Below are 23,876 nucleotides of genomic sequence, written 5' to 3'. Positions count from 1 at the left end.
AAATCAACAAGCAACTATAAACCACAGATATACTACCCGGGGTGGGGGTGGGGGGGGCAGGGAGAGGAAGGACTAGGGTCAAAATGGGGGGGGGGGGGCAATTGTATGGGGAACATAACCAAAATGAAAATGCATACATTGTGCAAAAATGAAAAATGATGTAAGAGTTATATAAAATAAAATATTAAAAAAAAAGAAAAGAAAAGAAATAGCCGCCACAGCCTATCACCGTATCTTCCTGCTGAGTCTACCATCTTGGTGCTCCCCCTTACTCCCAGTCCTCAATTCCTTTTGCTTGGTACCAAAGTCACAATTTATTTCTCTGTTGTTACAGAGTAGACATTTTTCCTTCGATTCTCTTTTTGGGTCAGTGCTACTTGTTTTATCTTTATCTTGGGTTCTGCCCATACTAGGGACAGACAAACATAAAATTATTGATTTCACCAACCTTGGGAGACTTTTTACCTTCAGGATTGAGGCATCACTTGTTTTTTAAATCGTTTTTTAAAAGCTATTTTCAATGACTTCAGTTACTGATTTAACAGACCTGCCTTATCTTTTATTTCACAACAAACGAAAAATACTATTTCATGAAATCAGAAAATGCAAGTTTTACAAAAAAGACTTAAACATGCAAACTTAATGTCAAATGAAATAGATAAAAATCAAGGACAATGTGAAACAAATAATATACAAACTTTTATTCAAAGATAATTCAAGAAAGACATGTTTTGGTCATTTTTAAAGTGAGATTAATCGAAGATCTCAGAAAAATTGTATCTGATCAACACATTTGGCTACTCACAGAAAATTCTCTCTTCTGTTAATAGCAGCTAAATTTATACACACAGAAAAAATTCTTAAGACCATGCAAATTCAGTTGAATTCCATACAATCATTATATTCAAAAACCTGCAGTAATGTTCATGCCAAAGTGTTACTTTAAGAACAAAATTAAAAATACACACCAAAACATGACCAAGATTAAACTAAAGAAAATAATAAATAAGCATAATTTATATTTTATTTAAAAAAGTTTGGCATCACACATATTCAAGTGTGTCACACCATATTCATTCCTCAGAAGTGGCATTTTAAAGTGTTAAGCATTGTTAAATATCAAAAAATACAACTCTGTTTTACAATGTAGTACTGGCATAATTCAAAGTACTGTGCCAATTATAAATAGTATAATCAAGTTTCAAACATCTTTTCAAACATATTTAAAGGAAAGCATATAGACACATTTATATGCACACAATTTATTATACTCATGTAATCAAAGATATTTTATAAAAGCAAACAGTTTTATCCCTCAACTAGTTTGTATATTTACATAGATTTTAATACCTGTTCAGAGATTTTCCGTTCCCATGTATACAGATTTTCAAGAGAAAGAATAAAGGTAAGATTTAATTTTACAAGAACACACATTACTTTATCCTCCCCTCAATGAAATAATTCATAGTCATTCCAGGTTGATAAGAACTAGTTTTTATGAAAGCAACTGTTGTCTAAAGACTGCAGAGTAAGTGCTGCAGTCGGGTTTCTCATTAAAATTCAGTCAGCTGCTGCTCATTGCAGAAAAAGCCTACACGGTGCTTCTACCAAAAATAATCTTCAGTATCTGAGGCCTATAAAGGCAGATGATCTTATCTTCTGCTGAGACTTAAAGTGCAGCTACAAGTGGAGAAGTGCTTGATTCTTATCGCTTCAGAAATACTTGTTGAAGCCTGTTTCTCATTTATAAATATGCCGGAAATGTCCTGCAGGCTCATAAAGGTTTATCAATAACTGTGACCCCTAAGCAAAGAAATAAAGAAATAAGTCACAGGCAGCACTCTGAGAAAATAGGGGATCCTCTATTATTATAGCAAGGGGGATTGAACAAGTCATGATTCCAAATCTAAACTTCAGTACTACTCTCATTTGAAAATCTTTCCTTAGTGTTACTATCATTTTAATCCTATGGTTAAAATTTCAGTTAGGAACTAAACTACATCAAACTATTTAATCCACAACTAGTATTTTCTGTTGTAGTTATAATTAAGGGAAAATAACTTTACTCAGGAAATATCAAAATTGACTTAATATCCAAAAAGGATACCAGAAATTTTGGATAGTGATGAATATTTTCATTATTTTGATTGTGACGCTAGTTTTATGGGTATATATGTAAAGTAAAATTAGTAAAATTGTACACCTTAAGTACACATTACTTACTCTAATTCAGTATATATGTCAATGAAGTTGTTAAAAATTCACTTAATTTTGAGTCATGTTGCTCTAGGATCCTATTGTATATTAGATGTTGTTTTGGATGATACAAAAACAGTGATGGTTACTTGGTATAAACTTTTCTCCACTATTGGCTATTAGAATGCTAATGAAACATCTATTATTTAAAGCAATATAAATTTCTATCATCATAATTAATATGCAACAATTTTAAAGACTCATTATTTTATTAAAGGATTTTGTGATTTCTCTAAGAGAATGAACCAAAATGACATTACATAATTCAACCAGTGCTATACTTAAGAAAAATTCCTCCATAGCTTCACCTAGAGTTAGTATTAGTTACATGGAGTCCTGCTAGGGGAGAGGGGAGGGTCATATTTTGGGGGTCTCTGAGTAATTAAAGCTTTGTTACATAGTAAATTCCACTCCATACAGATTTTAGAGACATTAAATTTTATATCTGATTCTGCACTGGAAAGATTTGGAATTTTGAATACAAATGCCTGTATAGTGACAAAAGAATATACATGCTTTATTTCAGACTATACACATCTGGTATTATTTTAAGATTAAGAAGTAAAATACACTTTGAGAAGAGGATTTCTTATTATAGGAAACTATTAAAAACCCTAACTATGCAATCTTTTTGTCTTATAACAAAAAACTGTAAGAATTTATTACCTGCATAACTTCTCCCCGTGCTCATACAAGATGACACAACTGTCCATTTATCAGTTGTTGGGTTATAATATTCTACTGATGCCAAGTTACAGGAACCATCATCCCCTCCAACTACATATAACAGACCATTGACTGCACAAACTCCTGAAAAAAATTACACAGAGAAAAAAACAATTATTAAAAAAACAATGGATGATTATATCCCTTACGTGTTAGATGAAGTGGCCCAGAAATACTTATTTCCTTACTTATCCTTAGAATAAAGACCATTTACATTCTGATGTCTATTCTTGCTGACTTTTCTACACATATATATTCAGACCCCAAAGTAGCTTATGCTTCATATGCTATTACTTATCCACTCCCACCAAACAATATATCTTGGACATTCCATGAGTCTACAGAACTTTTAAGGACTGTATTGTATCTCAAGTATGATAATATCACAATTTTATTTGTCGTTTACTGATACACATTAAATTATTTTCAGTTAGCTCAATGATGCTGCAAGAAACAAGGATCCCTCTTGTATACTTTTGCATAGGCAAGTAACAACTTCCTTATTATAGGAGAGCAAAAATCTGCCACCCCAAAATATATCTTTGGCAAAAGGCCAATTTTATAGGACATACTCTGAAGGGAGAATGGAGGTCACTTTTGAAAAAGACATTTATCTGTCAGCTTCTCTCAGAAAGGGGTCTTCTTTACTATACTTGCAATATTTAATCTCATCTGTTCTTAAAGAAGGGAGAACTTAAATCTGCATACCTTTGTTTCCTGTGCCTTCCCTGCTAAACTCCCCAACTGACGTCCCCTTTTCCTCCCTCTAGCTCCCTTGCCTATTTAAGGCTGCATCTAAATCATGGGGAGAGTTACTCAGTCATTCTGTGTCTCCACCGTGCATACAGGAGATATACATGTTATTATTAAACTTTTTTTTTTCACTATATCTCCTATTAATCTGTCTGATGCTTGCTTGATTATTTGCAAGCCTCAAAGAAATAAGAGGAATAGGGCCTCCGTGGTGGCACAAGGGGTTAAGACACAACCTATGAAGCTATTTGCAGCCACTGAAGCACAAGTTCAATCCCTGGCCAGCCAGGGAGCTACTCACAAGGCACAGCAGACCTCTCCTCACTCGCCCGCTGCTCCCCTCAGCAGTGTATTTCAGTGGATCTGCCTGTTCTGCTCCCCACCCTGTCTCTGGTGAATCCTTTCACCCCCCACATCTCTGGCCTGTACTCCAGCTCTTGTATGCATAAATAAATAAATCTTTTTAAAAAAAAAAAAAGAAATAAGAGGAATAGAATAATTTCCTTAAGTCTGACAATATAGTTTTAAAAAGAAAATTGCTGTTCTGAGTTAAATGGCAGAACCCTTTTAAACACTCTATTTAAATTTATTTCTTAAAGCATATTTAATAATATTAAACAAAATTCAGAGCTATTATGAACTGGTACTAGCTCAGAGTTACTATAAACTGATATTAGAGGGTGTCAAAAAAAATCCGGAAGGATGCTGTCCACACACTGGTCTCTTGTAGATAGTTCAGCTAACATCATTAACAGATGTTTACAGATAATTAATTTAACAAACTAATGACCCCAGATCTCTAAAGAGCACTTAAAAGTGCACTAGTAATAGTATCTATTGTATAAATGGAGTGGATCTTTTCTATTCAAATTCAATTGTATGACTATTCTAGTCACTTGACAGGAAGCAAACTGATACCATTTTAAAGTAGTCCTAAGCTGAACAAGAGCAGGACAGGACAGCTCTATAAGTGCAAATTATATCCTTTACTTTCTGACTAGAAGAAATGAGCTAATTTTCACTTAAAAACAGTAAAACAGAGAAAAAACAAGATTCTTCCAATCTTATAGAAAATTTTAACAGCGAAAAGTTCAAATCGCAAAATATTTCCCAATATGGGAAGGCACAAGCATATTTTAGAGTACTTTTTCTGATGTAATTTGTACTCAAGTCATGTATTTCTGCTTAGATCTCAGAACTCAATCTCACAATGGTTCTGGACTACAGAGGTTTTACTACCTCAACAAATAAAACTGACTGGATAAGGTGCAAGATAAAGTACAATTAACTGTAAATTCTGCTCTGCTGTTGATAGCCCTTGTGTTGCAGACCCATGAAGTCTCCCTCAGTGATCACATTTAAACTAAAGAGAACTTACGAAGAGTATTTGTATGTGCAAGTGAGGTAGGGATGCATCCTGCGACATCATCCAATGAATGATGTACAGTGAATTTGATAATTATGAGGAAATTACTTTGGCATGAAGACAATGGCATTTTAAAGAAGACCTGCATTTCCCCAAAGACTAACTATCCTGAATCTAGTTTTCATTTCTATTTTCCTTCTATCGAGCTTTAAGTATTTAGTTCCCTAATCCTGATGATATCCTCTTTCTTAAAATTATTATTTGTTGCTTTTTTTTTTTTTCCTAAACTTTTCTAGAAATCCTGAACTGTGCTAATTTAGGATTAGCCCCTGTAGCCTTTCGCTCCAGGTAAACCTTTTAATCTGGTATAAATATTTACTCAAGTAGACTAAACTCCCTGAGAACTTGATCTCCAGCGCATGATACATGATAGGCACTAAAAAATGTTTCTGATAAGAATGAATGAATTCGGGCCTCTCTGGTGGCACAGGAGTTAAACACAAAGCACTATCAAGCTATCACCAGCCACTGTGACATGAGTTTGATCCCCATCCAGGGAGCTGACCCACATGGCTCAGCAAACCTCTCCTGTCTCGCCCGCTGCTCCCCTCAGCAGTGTATTTCAGTAGATCTGCCTGTTCTGCTCCCCACTCTGTCTCTGGTGAATCCTCTCAGCCCCTGCACTTTTGGCTTACACCTCAGTTCTTATGTGCATAAATAAATACATCTTTTAAAAAAAAATGAATGAATTCAGCAGCTAACATAGCAGGCTTTTATACTAATTGAGTCTACATCGCCAAGTAGTCATCACTGGTAGAAATGATAACTTAGTAGCAATAACCTGCTATATTCCACATACTCCACTGGGAATTCACTATTTAGGATTATTACATAGGCTTCTGCCTTAAAGAGCTCATCTATTAGGGAATCCTGATCTCAAAAACAGCAATGGAAACACACAGCAACAGTAGCAAACATTTAAATTCAATACAAATTTCACAATTTTAAGCTAGCCAGATACCTGCATTTCTTCTGCACATGTTCATATCGGCAGCCTGTCTCCATGAATTGGTGGTGGGATCATACACTTCAACACTTTTTCGTACTAAAGGGCCATCATGACCCCCTACGGCATACAGTAAGTTGTTTAACACACCAACACCTATAAAACACAACCACACTGTTAATGCAAAAGGGACAAGAGTTTATATTACTTTTTAATAATTTTCTTTATATATTTTTTTGCATCATTGTTCATTTTTAAACAATGTTTGCTTCCCACCCCTTCCCCTCAGGTGTAGTCCCCACAGAATTAACATATTAGGGTTTATTCAAAAAATCTGTTATCTAAAACTTTTAGAATTATTATTCATGGCAAATAAATCAATATTAAAGCATATTATCTAAGAAATGGAAATGAGTAGAAATGACAAGAACTATTATTCTAAAAAAAGAGGCATGTCAAAGAGAATAGAAACAATATGTACGTGATATAGAGAGGAATGTCCTAGAACATAACCCTTATGAGAAAAAAAACAAAACACAACTTTGATGATAAAAGCAAACCAGTATAAAAAAAAATATATAGAGATTTGGTAAGCATGTTCCCCAGAAGTACAAACAACAAAAAACTAAAAGAAATGCCAAAGGACATGAATAATACATGAAACAGAGAAGACGCCTTTAACGTAGCATTCAGCAATTACATTTTATGAAGTGATATTTAACTGCAGTTCCTTACCACTACCTGTGTAATTCAAAAGACATTTAATAGCATCTTTAAAATCAGTATATAATCTATTTTCTGATCATACAAAGAGAGGCCAATGAATCATTTCACTTGTTTCATTATTTCCTGCCTCAGCTGCTACATGAGGTTCATATTCACCTGCTCCACTCCTCCGGGTGCTCATCTCTGCGATGTAGCTCCACTCGTTGGTCGTGGCATTATAGCACTCCACCGTGCTAAGACACTGGCGGGAAGCACCATCGTAACCCCCTACAGCATAGAGCAAACCTGAACGTGGAATTATAGAGAAAGTCAAATTCACACAAAGCTATTTTTTCCAGGCAGACAAGAATATATTTTCCTTCATGGCAGCAGAGTTTCCCTTTAAAGTGCTACTGACTTTTCTGAACTTTGAAGACCTTGCCTAATGGTGACAGGTGGAGCGATGAAATCATAGTAAGACCTGTAGGTTATGCCTGATATTAATTTTAGATTTTCATCAACATTCCGGCTGATAGAGTGGGAAATACATTCACTATATCTTTGGATAACACTGTTTGGAAAGTGAACAAAGTTCTGAAAAACAAAAGTAAATATCAAACTTATCTATTAAACTGAAAAAAAGTAAATTAAGAGTTAACAGCAGTAGACAATAGAATATTATTTGGCAATAAGAGGAAATGAGGTGCTAGCTAATCTTATAGCATGGATCAGTCTTGAAACTATACCTCATGCTAAGTCAGTCAGTCACAAAGGGCCACCCACACATGGTATAATTTCATGAACAGGAAACCTCTAGAAGAGGAAATTTTACCTAGAAATGTTAACTAGATTGGGAGGTGATGACGGTGAGGGAGAAGAAAGGTGACAGCAAAGGGGAATCAGGATACTTTTGGGATAATAAAAAATAATCTAAAATGGAATTATGGTAATGAGAGCATGCTGAATTATATACTTTAAATGGGTGAGTTGTGTGGTAAGTAAATTACACTTCAATAAAACTGTTAAAAAATGCACAGGGGCCTCCCCAGTGGCGCAGTGGTTGAGCGCTGGGTTGTGAAGCTGCCCGCAGCCTCTGCAGCGCCAGTTCGATCCCTAGCTGCTCCCGGGCCAGCGGAGGAGGGTCCCACATGGCGTGCAGACCTCTCCTGCCGCCCGCTGCTCCCCTCAGCAGTGTACTTAGGTCCTTCTGCCTGCTCTGCACCCAGCTCTGGCTCTGGTGAATTCCCTCACCCTCCCGCGCTTCTGACTGTACCCAGTGCTTGTATGTATGTATGTATGTATGTATGTATGTATGTATGTATGTATAAACAAACAAATAAATAAAATAAAAAAATTAAAAATGCACAGAAAATTGTACCCACAGTGGAGAGAGAATGAGAACCCATCAATTTGCCCAAGCAAATATTTAAAAATCACACCAAAAAATATACTTAGACTCTTTTCTTAAACTCTGTGGGGTAAAATGTAGGATATAAGTAAACAAATGCAGCAACCTATTCTTTAGCTGTTAAACAGCCTTTCTCCAGATACCAAATTGAATATGAATATCATCTGACTCTTCCCCCAAATAATCCTATGAAGACCAGTTAATAGTTTTATATAGGCGACACACACACACGCACAGAAATGGAGAAGAAAAGGAGGACGAGACCCTTCTACAAGTTAGCTTACACAGACAAGCTAATTTTAAAAAGAAGATAGTTAATATTTTATAGTCACTACTATTTTCCCTTTTTAAATGATAACTTCTTGCTGATTTAGAAAACTGGGGCTTACATTACTGGAAAAACCACTCCCACCCGTCAAGAAGCATCTGTATCAGGAAAACCGACCTGGAAGAGTGGATGCCACCTACCTCCCACGACCCCGACCCCAACGCTGCTCCTCCTCGTGTTCATGGGAGCCACGTGAAACCACTCATTGGACTTGATGTTATATGCTTCCACAGACGATAAACCTGCAACGTAGTACAATGCTCTTCATTTCTGCCTCTAAAAACATTTAATGTAATTGTTGTTCTCTGTATATTTTTAGGCAAGGCTATTTCATGTATGTTAAAACCGGATTAAAATTAAAAAGGAAAAAAATGATAACCAGGACTGGTTTCTTCACCGGATAGCTCCGATCCAAACTACCAGCATTTATTAACTTTTTAAACTTGGTAAGATGACTGCTAATGACACACAAGAAAGACAATTCATATATTTAGCACTCTTCCATCATTTAAAGGGATTTTTGATGGCATTTTTAACCTGATCTTTAAAGTACCTCTTAAAACACTCAAATGTCTCCTAATTTTGCCACAATTTGTTCCTTAAGCTGTTCTAACAGCAGTGCAGAGAAATGAAAAGGAAATTACCTGTGCTCCCATCAAATCCTCCCACAGCATATAACAATCCATTTAACACAGCCGCCCCCAAGGTGCTTCTACGGTCTCGCATGTTGGCAACGCTAGTCCACTGATCTTTCACGGGGTCGTAGGAATCTACAGTGCGCACTCTTAGGGAGCCATTAAAGCCACCAACAGCAAAAACGAGCCCAGCCATGTAGACCATGCCTGCAAAAGAAATACAGTGTTTGAGGATGAGCATACAACTAAACTACCCCCACTGCTTTCCAGTCAGTCTACAGCTATTGTCAGAACATAAGTCACTCTTAGGAGAATCCTGACTGAAGAGATCCTGAGAAATGCTATTCATCAGCAAGAATATAAAAGGGTTAAGTTGACCTTCTTTCCGAGAGGACAACACAGTGGCATGGACTGAGGTACTATTTTGACTCTGGGCTTTTCAAATATTCATTTACAGGTTTCAATAGTAAGTCAATATTTTTCAACTTCGACCTGCATGCATGTCCCAAGGCTTTCAATTTTAAATTTTCTACTGGATGACTTTAAATGAAAAGCTATTATTTTTGTCAGACACGCTCAGGTAATGATGCTATTGAGCTAGTAAATCACTGCCTGTAGGCTGACTACTTTTGTAGAACCCATGGGTTCAGAATAGTTTTTATAATTTTATATGGCTGAAAAACAATAGGAAGAACAAGACTATCTGTGACATGTAAACTATTGGAGACAACTCAAATTTCAGCACCCATAAATGAAGCGCTATTGGAACACAACCCCCCTAGTTCACTGATATCCTATTGATGGCTCCTTCACATCATAGCAGCACTGGTGTCACTGCCACAGGGGTCACAGAACACATAAAATCTCTGGCCCTTTAAGAAAAAAAATGTGCCGAGTTATTCAATTTTATTGGGTCTCTCTCATATATACATCAGGACCACAGAGGTGTAGCTCCAGAGCAATTAATGTCAGTCCAGCTTTATCATTTCACAATCTCCCCTAGGAGACAATAAGCAACATGGTTTTATTAACAAGAATGGTTTGTTAGAGGATGTGCATAGAGTCGGATACAACCAAACAGCTTTAAAGAATTAAGATTTACTTTATGGAGTCAATACAGTCCTGTAACAGGGCATCTCCATAAAAAAGAGACTTCCATATTCCCTGCCCACCTAATGAGCAGCAGAACTGAGCTACAAGGGGAATCCTGAGACACACAGAGGAGACACGGACCAGGTTGTGCTTGCTTTGGACGTTTTCCAGGGACCTGGGGGGCATGGAGGAGACAGGTGGAGTAAAGACATGGAGAGACACTTGGAAGAGGCACCAGAAAGAATCATAACTTTAGTGTAATAATGAGAAATCATCAGACAAATCCAAATTCAGAGGTATCCTTCAAATGAATCTAGGGCGTGGAAAACAAGGAAAGTCTAAGGAACTGTCATCTTGATCAGAAGAGATTTAGAAAATATGACAGACAAATTCAACGAGCGGCATGGAAGAGAATGTGCACATTCATGGAAAAAGTGCTGAAACAGGAAAGAAGTCTAGAGTTAGTTCATAGTATTGTGCCAATGCTAATTTCTTAGTTTTGTTACTTTTATTACAGTAATGCAAGCTGTTAATATTATGGTAAGAGAATACTAGAATTCTTTGTATTATCTTTGCAACTCTTCTGTAAGTATAAAATTATCTAAAACTATAAAAGTTTTTAAAAAACAAAACAAGTAATTTTGGAGTAAGACTTTTCTACATAAGATGCAAAACCTTAAGCCCAAAGCCAAAACTCTGATGTATAGGACTACATAAAAAGCTATAATTTTTACATAGCCAAATAATGTAAGGTCAAAAGATAAAAGAATAAAATAAACATCCACACCATAATGAGATTTAAAGAGCTACTTTCCTTAACATATAAATATATCTGTCAAACCAACAAAACAATAAAAAAATGGCAAAACTTACAAACTAACAGATTGGAAAGCTTTTCTCATAAAAATGAAGTACAAATAAAGATGAGATAACATTAGACTTGCAATACTCAAAACATTTAATTACAAGGCAGTATCAGGGATGGAAGGAAACTGGTACCTTTGTATTTTACTGTCAGTGGACATCATAATGAGTGTATTCTCTTAGGGTCCCTATTGAATCAGTAATTCCAGTTCTAGAGTTTCATCCCACTGAAAACATTAGTATATGTACACAACGATGTATGCATAAGGAATTCAGTGTAGTCTTGTCTCAACATACCATCAAAATCAATTTTAAAGTTCAACTAAAAACCAGTAAAAATTACATGACATTTGGGTACCCACTCTTCCCCCCAAATACTAGACAGCTTGTAAAGACAAGGTCTCCATGATGGAGATTGGAGTCCATTACACTTGGGAACTGTTTTTGCTATAGGAGGTAAGAATTATGGATGCAAGTTTGAGACCCAGGAAGAATCCTCAGAGTTTACAACTGCCATTTCTGATTGCAATTCTGGTTAACTAAGGTCTACTTCAACAAAAGCTTGTAAAACTGAAGAGGGCAAATGTGGCTGACAGCTAAGTCAGGGATCTCCTAGAACTGAAGTTCCCACCCTAAGCAGAGGTAACTAAGAAAATACCCATCAAATTTGCTAGACCCTCCACCTTAGACTAGAGAAACAGAAAGACAATTTAAGATAAAGACAGAGCAGCTCCCCCATCAATGCCTGGTGAGTTATATGAGGCTCCTAAATCACTGCTTAACCACATAGCTACCTACCTTAAGCAAGATTTTCTAATAAAGATTCTTCTAATGAATAAAATAAAACCTGAGAGAAAAGTTCCCAAAGATGTAGCAGTAGGGTCATGGCCATGTGTGTCTTGCTTACCTGCTCTACATCTCCTGGAAGGCAGTTCTGCAACCTGGTGCCAGCGCTCTTCCTTAAAGTCGTAGCACTCCACACTTCGAATAGCCTTGGGTGCCTGGCCCCCAACCACCACCATCAACTGGAAGGGTAGAAGATAAGCACTTGAACAAACAACTATTCTACACTCAGGGATTTTAAATGTCTTACAAAGACATTGATGTGGAGAGTGTTAGGATGAAGATGGTAGGGTGAGACGGAAAACAACCACCTAATCAACATTTAATAAACGCCAACAAAGGGGGCACATGTTAGAACTACAATTCTATTGTCTAGCACATTTAGTCAAAAATAAGGATTTCAGAAACTAAAGGAAGTTTCTGATCCTTCAAGCAAAAGCAGTATTTAAGCCAAAAAACAGCAGGCAGTCAGCACTGGCAAGGCTGCAATATGTCACAGGGTTTGTTATAACTAGATCTGGCTTTGTCATAGCCAGGGATTAGATCTCCACAATCTAGGAGAGCAGAAATGAAACTTATGCTCATGGGTAGGTGAAGTGAAGTGGACAGTAAGGGATTAAAAGAAAGATGAAAGGGGGAAAAAAAAACCTATTGCAGAAGGGGTAGTGATCATATTGGAGTTCACAAGAGAGTACAGATTCACAGATCTCAAGTAAAGAGACCTCTCTTGATGCCACACAAATAAAACCACTGAGGACAAATAATGGAGGTACCAGAATCATAATGAACAAATGCACAATAATCCAGTGCTGAGAATAAATGAGGTGTATGAATTTCTTCAATTCAATTCAATCTAAGCACCTACCAGCTGCATTTATACAGAATTACACTAGGGGCCATACATAAGAAATGTAAGACATGGTTTCTACCCCCCAAAAGCTTATAGATCTCACTAAGGAGACAAGACCCATGAAGTAAATCAAGAACAATACACATTTATAAATGACTGAAAAGCTATATGGTTAGTATTGACATTAATTGCTACTGATCAGAAAATGGAAGGTTGTCATAATTTTGGGAAAGCTTCCTGGAGGGGAGGATGGAACCTTGAGAGAGATGGAATTCGTCAATCAATTTGTTTGTTTTTTTTGCACTCTGCCAACACTGAAAACACAGCCATCAAATCAGAAGAACACAAAAGCTAACAAGTCATGTATGGAATGTTGTAAAGAATGGCCGGGACCTTGGGTGAAAAATGAGATGACAGGAAAAGCTAACATTCAAAAGAAACAAAAAGAACAAACAGAACATGGAATATACATACATACAAAAAGGGGAGGTTTGTAAGCTGGACTGAGCAATAACCTACCTACACTTAAAACTACAGAAAGAAGATGGATAACACAGAAAACATGATTCCTGAGTTAGAGTAAATCTTCTATTTCCAAAAAGAAGCCTATATTAGTAATTTATTAACTGGAGCATAGAAGGAAAATTAAAGGCTTCAGTAAGAAGACTGAATATAGATCAATTCTATGATTTTTTTCCAGATCTACCACTCACCTAGTGTTGAATGCAAATAAATAAAGAAATAACAGAAAATCTACAATACCCTCCCCCTCCTATCACCAAAGGGGAAAAAAATGAAGTGGGGCATGGTGGTAAAATCATAGACAGTAAGATCAACTTCGTATCAAGGGATTTAAAGAACTATGTGTTCAAACATCTAAACTGGCCTGGCAGTCAAAGAACACTTCAAAGAGGCTTGGTTGATAGATCTGGGGAAGATCAATTTAAAAGCAATTCAGAAGGGAGTATTTAAAAAATCCTTGAGAAACAACATGGATTTATTATATTTTGTGGTTCTCAAATGTTAAATCTCATGATTTCCATAAAATAATTCATTTTCACACATCAAAATGAAGATGGAAAAGAAAATGTGCAAAGAATAGTAATAATATTTTTTCTTTACTCACCCAAAAGAAGTAAAATGGAGTAAGGATTTGGGACTCTGGGAATCAGAAATAATGGCGAGCAGGAAGAATATATTATGGGAAGATTAAGAGGGCAGGGATATTTGCTTGAGGTCAAGAGACTGTCCAAACAAACCACTGTGCTACCACATGCAAAAAGGTGATCGTAACTCAGATACCCAGTTATTTGTAAAAGACAGTGGATCTCATTTGATAAATACCATATTAATCATATAAATGAAATGGGATAGAAAACTGGGGAGACTTCTAGTATGGGAAAGTTATATGCAAAATATTTAAGGAAGGCAAGAAATAGAGAGTTAAAATTCAAGTGACCAATCCTAAAATGTAAGCCAATTAAACTCTATTCTTTCACTTTCTTCACCTATTAATAGTAGTTATAAGTTGTCACCTAAAAAATCTGGTTTCTAATTTCCCAATTGCAACTCTTAATAGATATTCTGGGTAAAATATAGAAAAAGACTACTCAAGTAATATGAATAATATGACAGCATTTATAAAAATACAGATTCCATGGAAAAAAAGCTAACAATTAAGTACATTAGAAAAATTTTAATTATATCCAAATCCAAGAGTTCCTTACACAACCCCAATACTGTTTATGGCAGATGCAAAACTAATGTTTCAGATATAAAAAGAAATCATTCATGCAAAATAGTATGAGTTGACAGAAGCAGTGCCTGATTTAAAAAGCACTAAGTCACCATCATGACAGAATGATCATCAAAGCTTTACAATACTTTTCTCAGCACTATTACCAATTTTTGTCTGATTTGATACATCTTTACTATGGTAAACTGAATCATTACTATGAAATATAGAAGCCAGAGCAATTAATCTTTGCTTCACTCTTACCTAGCTACTTAAAATTAATCTCAAATAAAAAAATTACTCTCAAATACAACCACTCTAAAATGACAGTGCCATGGAGAAAACATCCAACAAAATGATCTTTTCCAAAAAACATATAGATAAACAAAATGAGAAGGAATCATACAACACGTAAAGGGTTGCTCACTGCTCCCCACAACTTCAGCTGCTCTCCTCCACAGTCACCCTGACAGAGAAGGAGAAGCTTCAGGGGTAAGAGTTAAAAGTCATTACTATAGTGGGCTCTGACCAAAGGAGAAGAAAACAAATCTGCTGTCATGCCCACGTTTACTGTGCCTCCTGGTCTCCCTCCCGTAAGGGACCTTCTCTTTCCCCCTCCCCAAGACTTAGTCTTTAGCTGGAGTTGTTGAAGGTCATGAATTAAACCACTTCAGTGAGTTACTCAGTTTTACTGGGTCTCTCCCAGTAAAGGAGGCATACAAGTTATTCTTTTTTTTTCTCGTAAAAAAAAAAAAAAAGAGAAGCTTCATGAATCAGGACAGCCACCATAAAGTAAAAGCTAAAGCACTAGGAATCCAAACGTATAATATAGTTGGAAAGAGCACAACCAGAGGAGCCAGAAACTACATCATCTGAACAAATGATCACAGCTCTACTTGAAGGAAAATGAAATATGTGATAAGAGTTTACCAAGAACTCTTTGGAAGGTTTTCAAAAGTGACATGTTTATTCCAGAAGTTAGAACTGAATTCGTTTTCACTGTAAAGGTCTCTACACCATAGCTGAAGATGGCAAAGCTAAAGCTGCCAGAAAAGGGAATATACAAGATAAGATCTTTTACAAATGTGACATTCTTTCACAAAAATGAAATCTCTTGCAAGTATTAAAGATTAAAAATAAACCACAGAAGGAAGTTGAAAAGACCAGCATGAAGAATGGTAATTTAAATGGGCTAAGACTCTGGATACTTTTCAAAAATCTTTTTTTGAAGAACAAAAACTGACACCAAATAATAATAGACAAATATGAAGTAATGAAGACTTATAAAGATGGCTACTTATAAAAGCAGGTAAAAGGGTATTTGGAAAATGTAAACATTTATAAAATCAGCAGACCCAGATGGCATGCATACTAAAGTGTTAAGGGAACTAGCTAATGTACTTACTGAGTCACTTACAATTATTTTTGAAAAATCTTGGAGAACTGAGGAGAGATCAGAAAATTTAAAAACGGCAAATACCAATGTTCAAAACAGGGCAGGAAGTGATTGCCTTGTAAATACCTTTTAAAGTGATAATCATTCTCAGTAAAAATTTAGAATATTTTGAGAAAAGCATTCAGGTTCTAGGGACCGACAAAATGATGAGTAACACGCAGAAGGATGTTGAAAGAAAATTCATGCCAAATTTGAATCCATTTGATCCTTAATCTCATTGGATGTTACATGCCAAATAACTTATTTTTGGCTTAGAAAATAAACAATCATATGAACTTAAACTTTCACAAAATGACTATGTCAGTTGAGTATTTCTAATAAGGTGTCACCAGCAAGAACACTTCTCTCCATCTAAATTAAAATATTTACTAATGATCTAGGAAAAGGAGTAAATTGGACACTGGAAAAATCTGCAACTGGTTCTAAATTGAGAACTGGGTTGTTAACACTGGGGAAAACAGAAATGTAATACCAGTATAGATTTGAAGCAATTAAAAATGTAGACTTCAAAAATCAAACTTAAAAAAAAAAAACACTAAACAAAAGCATTAAAGTGAAAGAATTTAAGAGACATAATTCAATGGAAAGGATAGAATAATAAGTAAAGGTGATATAAAGAAAAAAATTGACAACAGATTAATTCTTATTTCTTAATTCATCATTGCCCCAAACATACACAAGAGCTAAAAATAAATACATAAAAGCATTATATTATGGACCATTCTGATCAGACCATATGACCATACACAAGTGGTGCTTAAAGTGTTGGTCGTCCAGAGCGATAAAGAGGCAAACATATCAGAAGGAACTGCAAACAGAGAGACAGAAATGAGGGGTTATTTTATAAGGAAAATTAAATCAGCAACACAAGAATGGCCTCAACCAAAAAGATAAAGGTAGAATGTGAACATTCACACTGGAATATGTGGGCACTGGAGATCTGGGAAGACATACAGGAAACCTACACTGAAACAGCTACCTATGATGTGTGGGTGAACCATCAAGTAGTCCACAACAGGGAATAAAAGGAGATGGCCTGAATGAGCTATCTATCGTCCTTCATTCTAATAATATGTAATTCTGTGAAACTGCTTGGCTTTCAGTTACTAAGTAAACACATAGCTTACAGAGAAATCTTTCAACATAGACTGATTTTCCTTTCTACTACAATTCATGCTAATAAGTCTCAGAAGGTACAAAAATCAGTTCCCTGCTGTTCCAGAAGAGTGTCATGACATATTTTATAAAGATTAAATGAACCAAACAATTCCCACCCTCCACAGACAAAATCAGTAGAGAAGTTGAATTATATGCACTACAATGAATTCTTAGACACACTTCTATTGAAGGGAAACTAAAACAATACAGCATGGAAATTCAGATGAGTAAAAATATTAGCAGCCTCATTATGGGCCTTTTAGATAAGGTAATAACAAGTATGAACAATAGATCCTACTTTGGGCAGGTTCATGGGGGTCCTCAGTCGAGTTCGGACACTCTTCATCAATATGCGCTGCTCTGTTGGCAACAAATGATACTTCATAGCTTCAATGAGGTAATCTTTGCAAGCACTGCTGTTCTTGACCAATGCTTCCTCCTCTACTCTCTGTAAAAGAAATTAGACACATCCCATTAAGAGGACTATCTCATGACAAAATTAACAAAGAAACATAAGTAGAGAAAAAGAAAAATACAATAGCCAGCCTCTCCAGTTTAGCTGAAACATCACAGCGCGAAGTTTATAAATATCGCGAAGAAAAATAAAGCCAAAAAAATGCTTGGTTATAAGAGAAATCTATATGTAAGTATAACAAAGAGAAGAGCAGTGAAAATTCTATACTTCAATTGTCAGCTATAAAATAATCTTCAAGTAATATTATTTATATCTATTTCTTATCTTTAAATATCAAATCATATAGGAACAAAAACAAAAATTCAGATGTGTGCTTCAGGCAAGGGAGGCAATACTAACAAATTAAACATACGTTTATCAAACACAGGAAGGCAAGTGAAAATCCAGAAGAGGAATGCTAGAGTCTTCATACTTTAAAGCAAAGTACCTATATCACAAATAAATCTTGCCCTAGTTATTATGCCTCAGCCCTCAAATGCAGGGCAGGTTTTTTCTGTTCATTTTCTTAAGAGCAGCATAATGATGATGACACAGATTACAATAAATAGTGAAGTTTCAGGAAATCCTAAAATGCTCAGATCTAATCTCTTAATAAAGAAATGTTTCCTTTCTTGTTTTCAATTAGGGTATTAATAATAAAAGAATAAATTTAAAACAGTTCAGGGACCACAAGAGAACCACTTTATTCCTATATATTTCAAATCACCTGGTTTCCCTCAGCTTAGAAAGATAGAAAGCAAATGCATGCCACTGTGAAATTATGAAATGGAATTAAACACTGTTTGGGGTGAATGTTGAAATTCCATTTCTGCAGAGCAGTAAGGAGAGACAACCCAAAGGAAATCAAAGAGGGAGAGAGCAGTGACACAGAGCACAGATGTATTTATTTACATGTACTTAAAATGGCCTTGATAAACTCAAGTATTTGCTACCCCAATTAGAAACGGTGGGGTTCAAATTTCTAAGAAAGGGGAGTAGTCTAAGCAGCAGCTGCCAAGGACTGTCCTTGGCCCCACTGATCTGAATTCTGGAGCTCTTATCACTGTGCGAGGCAATCTGCATGCCAGGATGCAACCGGCATTCATGTGTTTGGCATATGCTTTTACCTGAACTAAGTATTCTCGAGGAAGCAAAGGTAACCGTACATGTTCCATCAGCCGAGCCATAAATTCTTGCCTTACATCCTTGTCATGGTTCACCCAAGCTATTACTGCTTCAAACACCTGCAGAAAATATGGGGGAAAGAAAAACAAGTAATGATTCATATTCCAGGCCATTTGAATAAAATATATGAAACTACATTTTATATACAATTCTTCTAAGGCAGCCAAGTTTAATACATGGCTCAAATATTTTCAAAAATCTGACTTGCGATGTACTGTAAAGGCCATTCATACCATTTCATTCTTTGTCTATTTGGTATTCAGTAAGCACTTTCTCCGTCAGTTTTACTGAGATAAAACAGATTGACAGATAACACTGTGTAAGGTTAAGGTGTACAACATTCTGATTTGATACATTTATACACTGCAAAATGATCACCACCGCAGCTTTAGCTAACACCTCCACCATGTCATATAACTACCTTTAAAATAAAAATGAGAACATTTAAGATCTACACTCCTAGCAACTTTCAACTATGTAATCGGTATTGTTACCTATGATCACCACACTATATTAGATCCTCAGAAGTTATAATGGGAAGTTTGTAGCCTCTGATCAACATCCCCCCACTTCCCACACATAAGTGGCATCATACAGTATTGGTCTTTCTCTACCTGATTTATTTCACCGAGCATAATGCCACAAGTTTTATCCATGTTGTCATACAAGGCAGAACCGCCTTTCTCATGGCTAAATAATAGCCCAGCCACATGTCATACATACATACACACATGCAATATCTCTTTATCCATTCATCTGTGATGGCCACTTAGGCAAATGTAAATAATGCTGCAATGAACATGGTAGTGCAAATGTCTCTCTGGTAGCCTGTATTTATTCTCTTTGGATGTATGCCCTGAAATGGAGCTGCTTGATCAAATGGTAATTCTGTATTTAATTTAGGAAGCAATAAGTACTTTTAGAATGTTTACACATTTAGAATGCATTTGGTATTTGCTGTTTACCAAGTGATCTAACTCACTATTGATAACACTTCCAAATCAAATTAGGTTCTGGTTATCTAGATTTAAACCTCAAGTCCCTTTGATTCAGAATAAAGTAGCCAAAATAATAAAGCAAAGTGATATTCTTTTTTTCTTTATATATATATATATATTTTTTTTTAAGATTTATTTATTTATTTATTTATTTATTTATTTATTTATTTATTTATTTATTTATTTATATAAGCCCTGGGTACAGTCAGAGGTGTGGGAGGGTGAGAGAATTCACCAGAGCCAGAGCGGAGAATAGAATAGGCAGAGTGACAAAGTACACTGCTGAGGGGAGCAGCGGGCAGCAGGAGAGGTCTGCGTGCCATGTGGGGCCCTCGCCCGGCGGCTGGGGATTGAACCAGTGCTGCAGAGGCTGCGGGCAGCTTTGCAACCCAGTGCTCAACCACTGCGCTACTGGGGAGGCCCAGCAAAGTGATATTCTGAAATAAAAACCATATTCCCTTATAAAAAACACATTTTTGGCTTTTCCTTCAAGTTTACAAATAAATGTTGGATCATACACTTCCAAATTGAGGGCCTGCAAAACAGATAAACTCTCTTTTGTCCCAATAGAATACATTAAACTGTAATATTTTAAACAAACAAACAAAAACTAAATAATAGGAAAGTCAGTACTTGAGTACATAATTTCCTTCCAGACTGATGACTATATAGCTCAATAATCTTGCAGGGGTTATATAAAATGTTCAGTGATAGATCAATGATTACTGGGAGCAAAAGCAGGTTATTGTGATACTGGTAGAGAAAGAAAAAAATAATCTAGGTTTCATTAACATGCCTCTTTGAATCACTTGGTCAGTATTTACCACTGTACCATGTACCTATATATGCCAGGTACTACAGGTAAACAGGATCCTGTCAATTCCATCTACTAACTATAGTGGGTCTTCAAATCATGTTGTTTTTTTATGTTGATGAGAAATAAATAATCCCAGGCTGCACTGAATGAAAAAGTACACTATTAAAAGACCCGCTTTCCTTCTATATAGCTTCATTTAAAGTCAGAGTTCCAAGAATCTATGATGACATGAAGTGAGGACTTACTATATTTCCTGGCCCCATCTTTTCTTCTCCCCTGCTTCTACTGTCCTGTCAGATCCTATTGTTACCGGTATGGACTTCATTATCCTCCTCTCTGACCCTCACTTTTGGTCCATTCTGCAAACCATCACTGTAAGAGCTGGTCTCCAAAGCTGATCCCCTAACAAACCACATTTCAAGGTATCTACCCCTCCTGTGGTAACTTTGCACATGGAATGAGAGCTGGCCCTGTGTACCCAACACAATGTGGTAGAAGTGATGCTGTGTGACTACTGAAGCTGGGTCATAAGAATCCTTTAAGTTTCCACTCCAGTCTCTTGGAATCCTCCAATGGAGGAAGTCCAATGTCATGTAAGAAACCTGATTACTTAGAAACACCATGCTATGAGAAACAAAGTAGCTGCAAAAAGAGAAGAAAGAAGGGGAAGAGGAAGGGAGGAAGCAGAAGGAAGGAAAGAGATAGTAAACAACTCCCCGCCCAGGAAGCAGAGAAGTAAGTGAAGGAGTCATTTTGGCAAAAAAGGTACCAACTGCAGAACAGACTGAGCCCAAGGTACATGGTCCCAACAGAACCATGCGAGTTATCTCCAGCCAACCAAGCAACCCCAGCTGGAACCAAAACACTACAACAGACAAGCTGTCCCTATACAACCTGCATGGATTCTGTCCCCAGAAATGGCATTATAAAATGGAAGCATTATAAAATGGTTATTATAAAAAGCATTATAAAATGTAGTGGTAGAAACCAGAAGACGCTTCCTAACACTTGTATAATGCAGGTATTACCATGGCATTCTCCTATTGCTTAAAAGCCTTTAAAAACTCGTCACCACTAAGATAAAGTCAATTTTCTCAAATATGGCTATTTTATGTCATACTTCTATCTTATGTCCTATCACACTACAGGCATAATTCAAACTCTAATCACACTGAATCAACTTAATGAATTATTCTGTCATACTACTTTACATTTGTATATTCTGGTCCCCCTACTTGGAATGCCTCTCCCATTCCCACCATCCCTATTTCCCTGGCAAACTCATACTTGTTTTTTAAAAATTTGGATCAGACCGCCTGGAGCCAAGCTGAACTCCTATTCCATCCTCATCCCAAGAATGACTAAATGCTGCTACAGAACCCTATACAGTATCCTGTAATCATTTATTTACCCCAGAGGTTGTCCCTCCAGTCTGTGAGTAAAGAATTCTATTTTGCTAATCCTCTCATATCTGGGACCCCAGAGCAAGGTCTGGTACCTGGCAGGCACTTGGTATGTGTCTATTAAATACAAGTAGTAACATCTTCCTCTCCTCTAGATTTCTAAGAGTGCCAAGATTACAAACCTCATAACCACTTTTTACATGGTGTTTTTCCTATGGCAAATGTTAGAGTAAATGTGTCATTTTACCCCCAGGCAGAAAGAATATGCTTTCTGCAATAGAGAAATAGAACTAAAGTTGACACAACTTTAAATCCAAAACACATACAGGAAACACTCAAGTTCAACTTCCTCCAAACACGCTTTCACAAACTTTTGTGTCCTACTTCCCATACGCTATGCAACCTACCACAAGAAAAAACTCACTAGAGAAGCTTCTCTCATCAACTATTTAAAAGGTGCAGGTCCAATAAGGGCAAGCGAAAATGTGGAGACTGGGGTCATACCTGATCAAGCAGCGGCACAGTGCTCTGGGAGAGAGTAAAAAAGCAATAGGGGACCACTCTAAAGGAAGAGTATGATCAAGGATGTTCAGTCTGGAGCTAGGTAAACTGTGACACCCTTGATAGCTTCTTCCCTCTCACACAACAGTGAAATTATTTTGGTTTGAAAAGTATTGCCATTTAGATCACAATTTTTCTAGGCCTTTAGTTGCAGGAGAAACTCAGTTCCCCAAAGGCACTTGGATCAGACTGGTTAATGGGTACAAGTTCTGGATATAGAGATCAAGTACATAAACGCTAACAATTTAGGGAACCTCCTCAGGAGTGAAGAAACAGTAATTTATACAATCAAGTCAAGTAGTCGAGTGTCTTGATTTCAGTTAAAGATCACTGGCTGTCACTACATGTACAGGGTCACAAATTTACAAAATAAAGTGAAATATAAAAAGGAAAAATATTATACCACTGTATACTGGAAAAACAGAAATATACTTACCTTTTCTTCTGAGGAAATAGTAAGTTTATCACTTGAGATTAAGCTGCACACTTGTTCAATGCCAAGATTGAGAAATTCTTCACTAAGTACAACATCTGAAAAATGTTGCTCTGTTGGAAAGTAAACAAAAATCCCTTAATAACAGTCTGTTATCACTGTTTCAAACTGCTTAAGAAGAGATTTTTCTTTCTTTTTTATATTAATATTTTATTTTATATAATTCTTACATCACTTTTGATTTTTGCACAATGTATGCATTTTCATTTTGGTTATATTCCCCATACAACTGCACCCCCCCCTTACTTTGACCCTAGTTCTTCCTCTCCCCTTCCCTCACCCCAGCTGTAGTGTGTCTCTGATTTATAGTTGCTTGCTGATTTTGATTTTTACTTTGTACTAATTAGTCTTTTTCCTGGCCCCTTATTTAGGTTTTCTAAATTCCTGCTATGAGTGAGACCATCCGGTATTTTTCTTTCTCTTTCTGACTTATTTCACTGAGCATGATCCCTTCCAGCTCCATCCATGTTGCTGCAAATTGCATGTGTTTATCTTTTTTGATTGCTGAGTAATATTCCATTGTGTATATGGACCACATCTTCTTGATCCAGTCATCTATTTCTGGGCATTTGGGTTGTTTCCATAGCTTAGCTATTGTAAATAGTGCTGCTATAAACATAGGGGTGCAGGTACTCTTTGGAATTAATGTTTCTGTGTCATGTGGGTAAATACCTAGGAGTGGAATTGCTGGATCATATGGAAGCTCTATCTTTAGTAGGTCAAGAAATCTCCACACAGCTCTCCATAGTGGTTGGGCAAGAAGAGATTTTTCTTAATCTAACCT

The 23,876-nt window shown here is 36.4% G+C and overlaps 1 protein-coding gene across 2 annotated transcripts in view; it reads right to left on the bottom strand.

Moving 5' to 3' along the window:
- Positions 1–686: 686 nt before the first annotated feature.
- KLHL2 (kelch like family member 2) overlaps positions 687–23,876 on the bottom strand; it is an 88,592-nt gene continuing 65,402 nt past the window's right edge. For both annotated transcript variants that reach the window (XM_037526408.2, XM_037526406.1), the window contains exons 6-15: positions 23,036–23,145; positions 18,763–18,879; positions 17,480–17,629; positions 12,047–12,164; positions 9,193–9,390; positions 8,689–8,790; positions 6,990–7,118; positions 6,123–6,263; positions 2,923–3,066; positions 687–1,803 (exon numbers count right to left, since the gene is read on the bottom strand). In XM_037526408.2, the coding sequence (XP_037382305.1) occupies positions 1,775–1,803; positions 2,923–3,066; positions 6,123–6,263; positions 6,990–7,118; positions 8,689–8,790; positions 9,193–9,390; positions 12,047–12,164; positions 17,480–17,629; positions 18,763–18,879; positions 23,036–23,145 (1,238 nt within the window). In that variant the 3' untranslated portion in view covers positions 687–1,774. The remainder of the gene's footprint in view (positions 1,804–2,922; positions 3,067–6,122; positions 6,264–6,989; positions 7,119–8,688; positions 8,791–9,192; positions 9,391–12,046; positions 12,165–17,479; positions 17,630–18,762; positions 18,880–23,035; positions 23,146–23,876) is intronic.

This window comes from Talpa occidentalis, unplaced genomic scaffold, assembly GCF_014898055.3.
Source record: "Talpa occidentalis isolate TD23 unplaced genomic scaffold, MPIMG_talOcc4v2.1 talOcc4.4, whole genome shotgun sequence".
Taxonomy (NCBI): Eukaryota; Metazoa; Chordata; class Mammalia; order Eulipotyphla; family Talpidae; genus Talpa; species Talpa occidentalis.
This window is presented reverse-complemented; position numbering and strand designations above follow the sequence as displayed.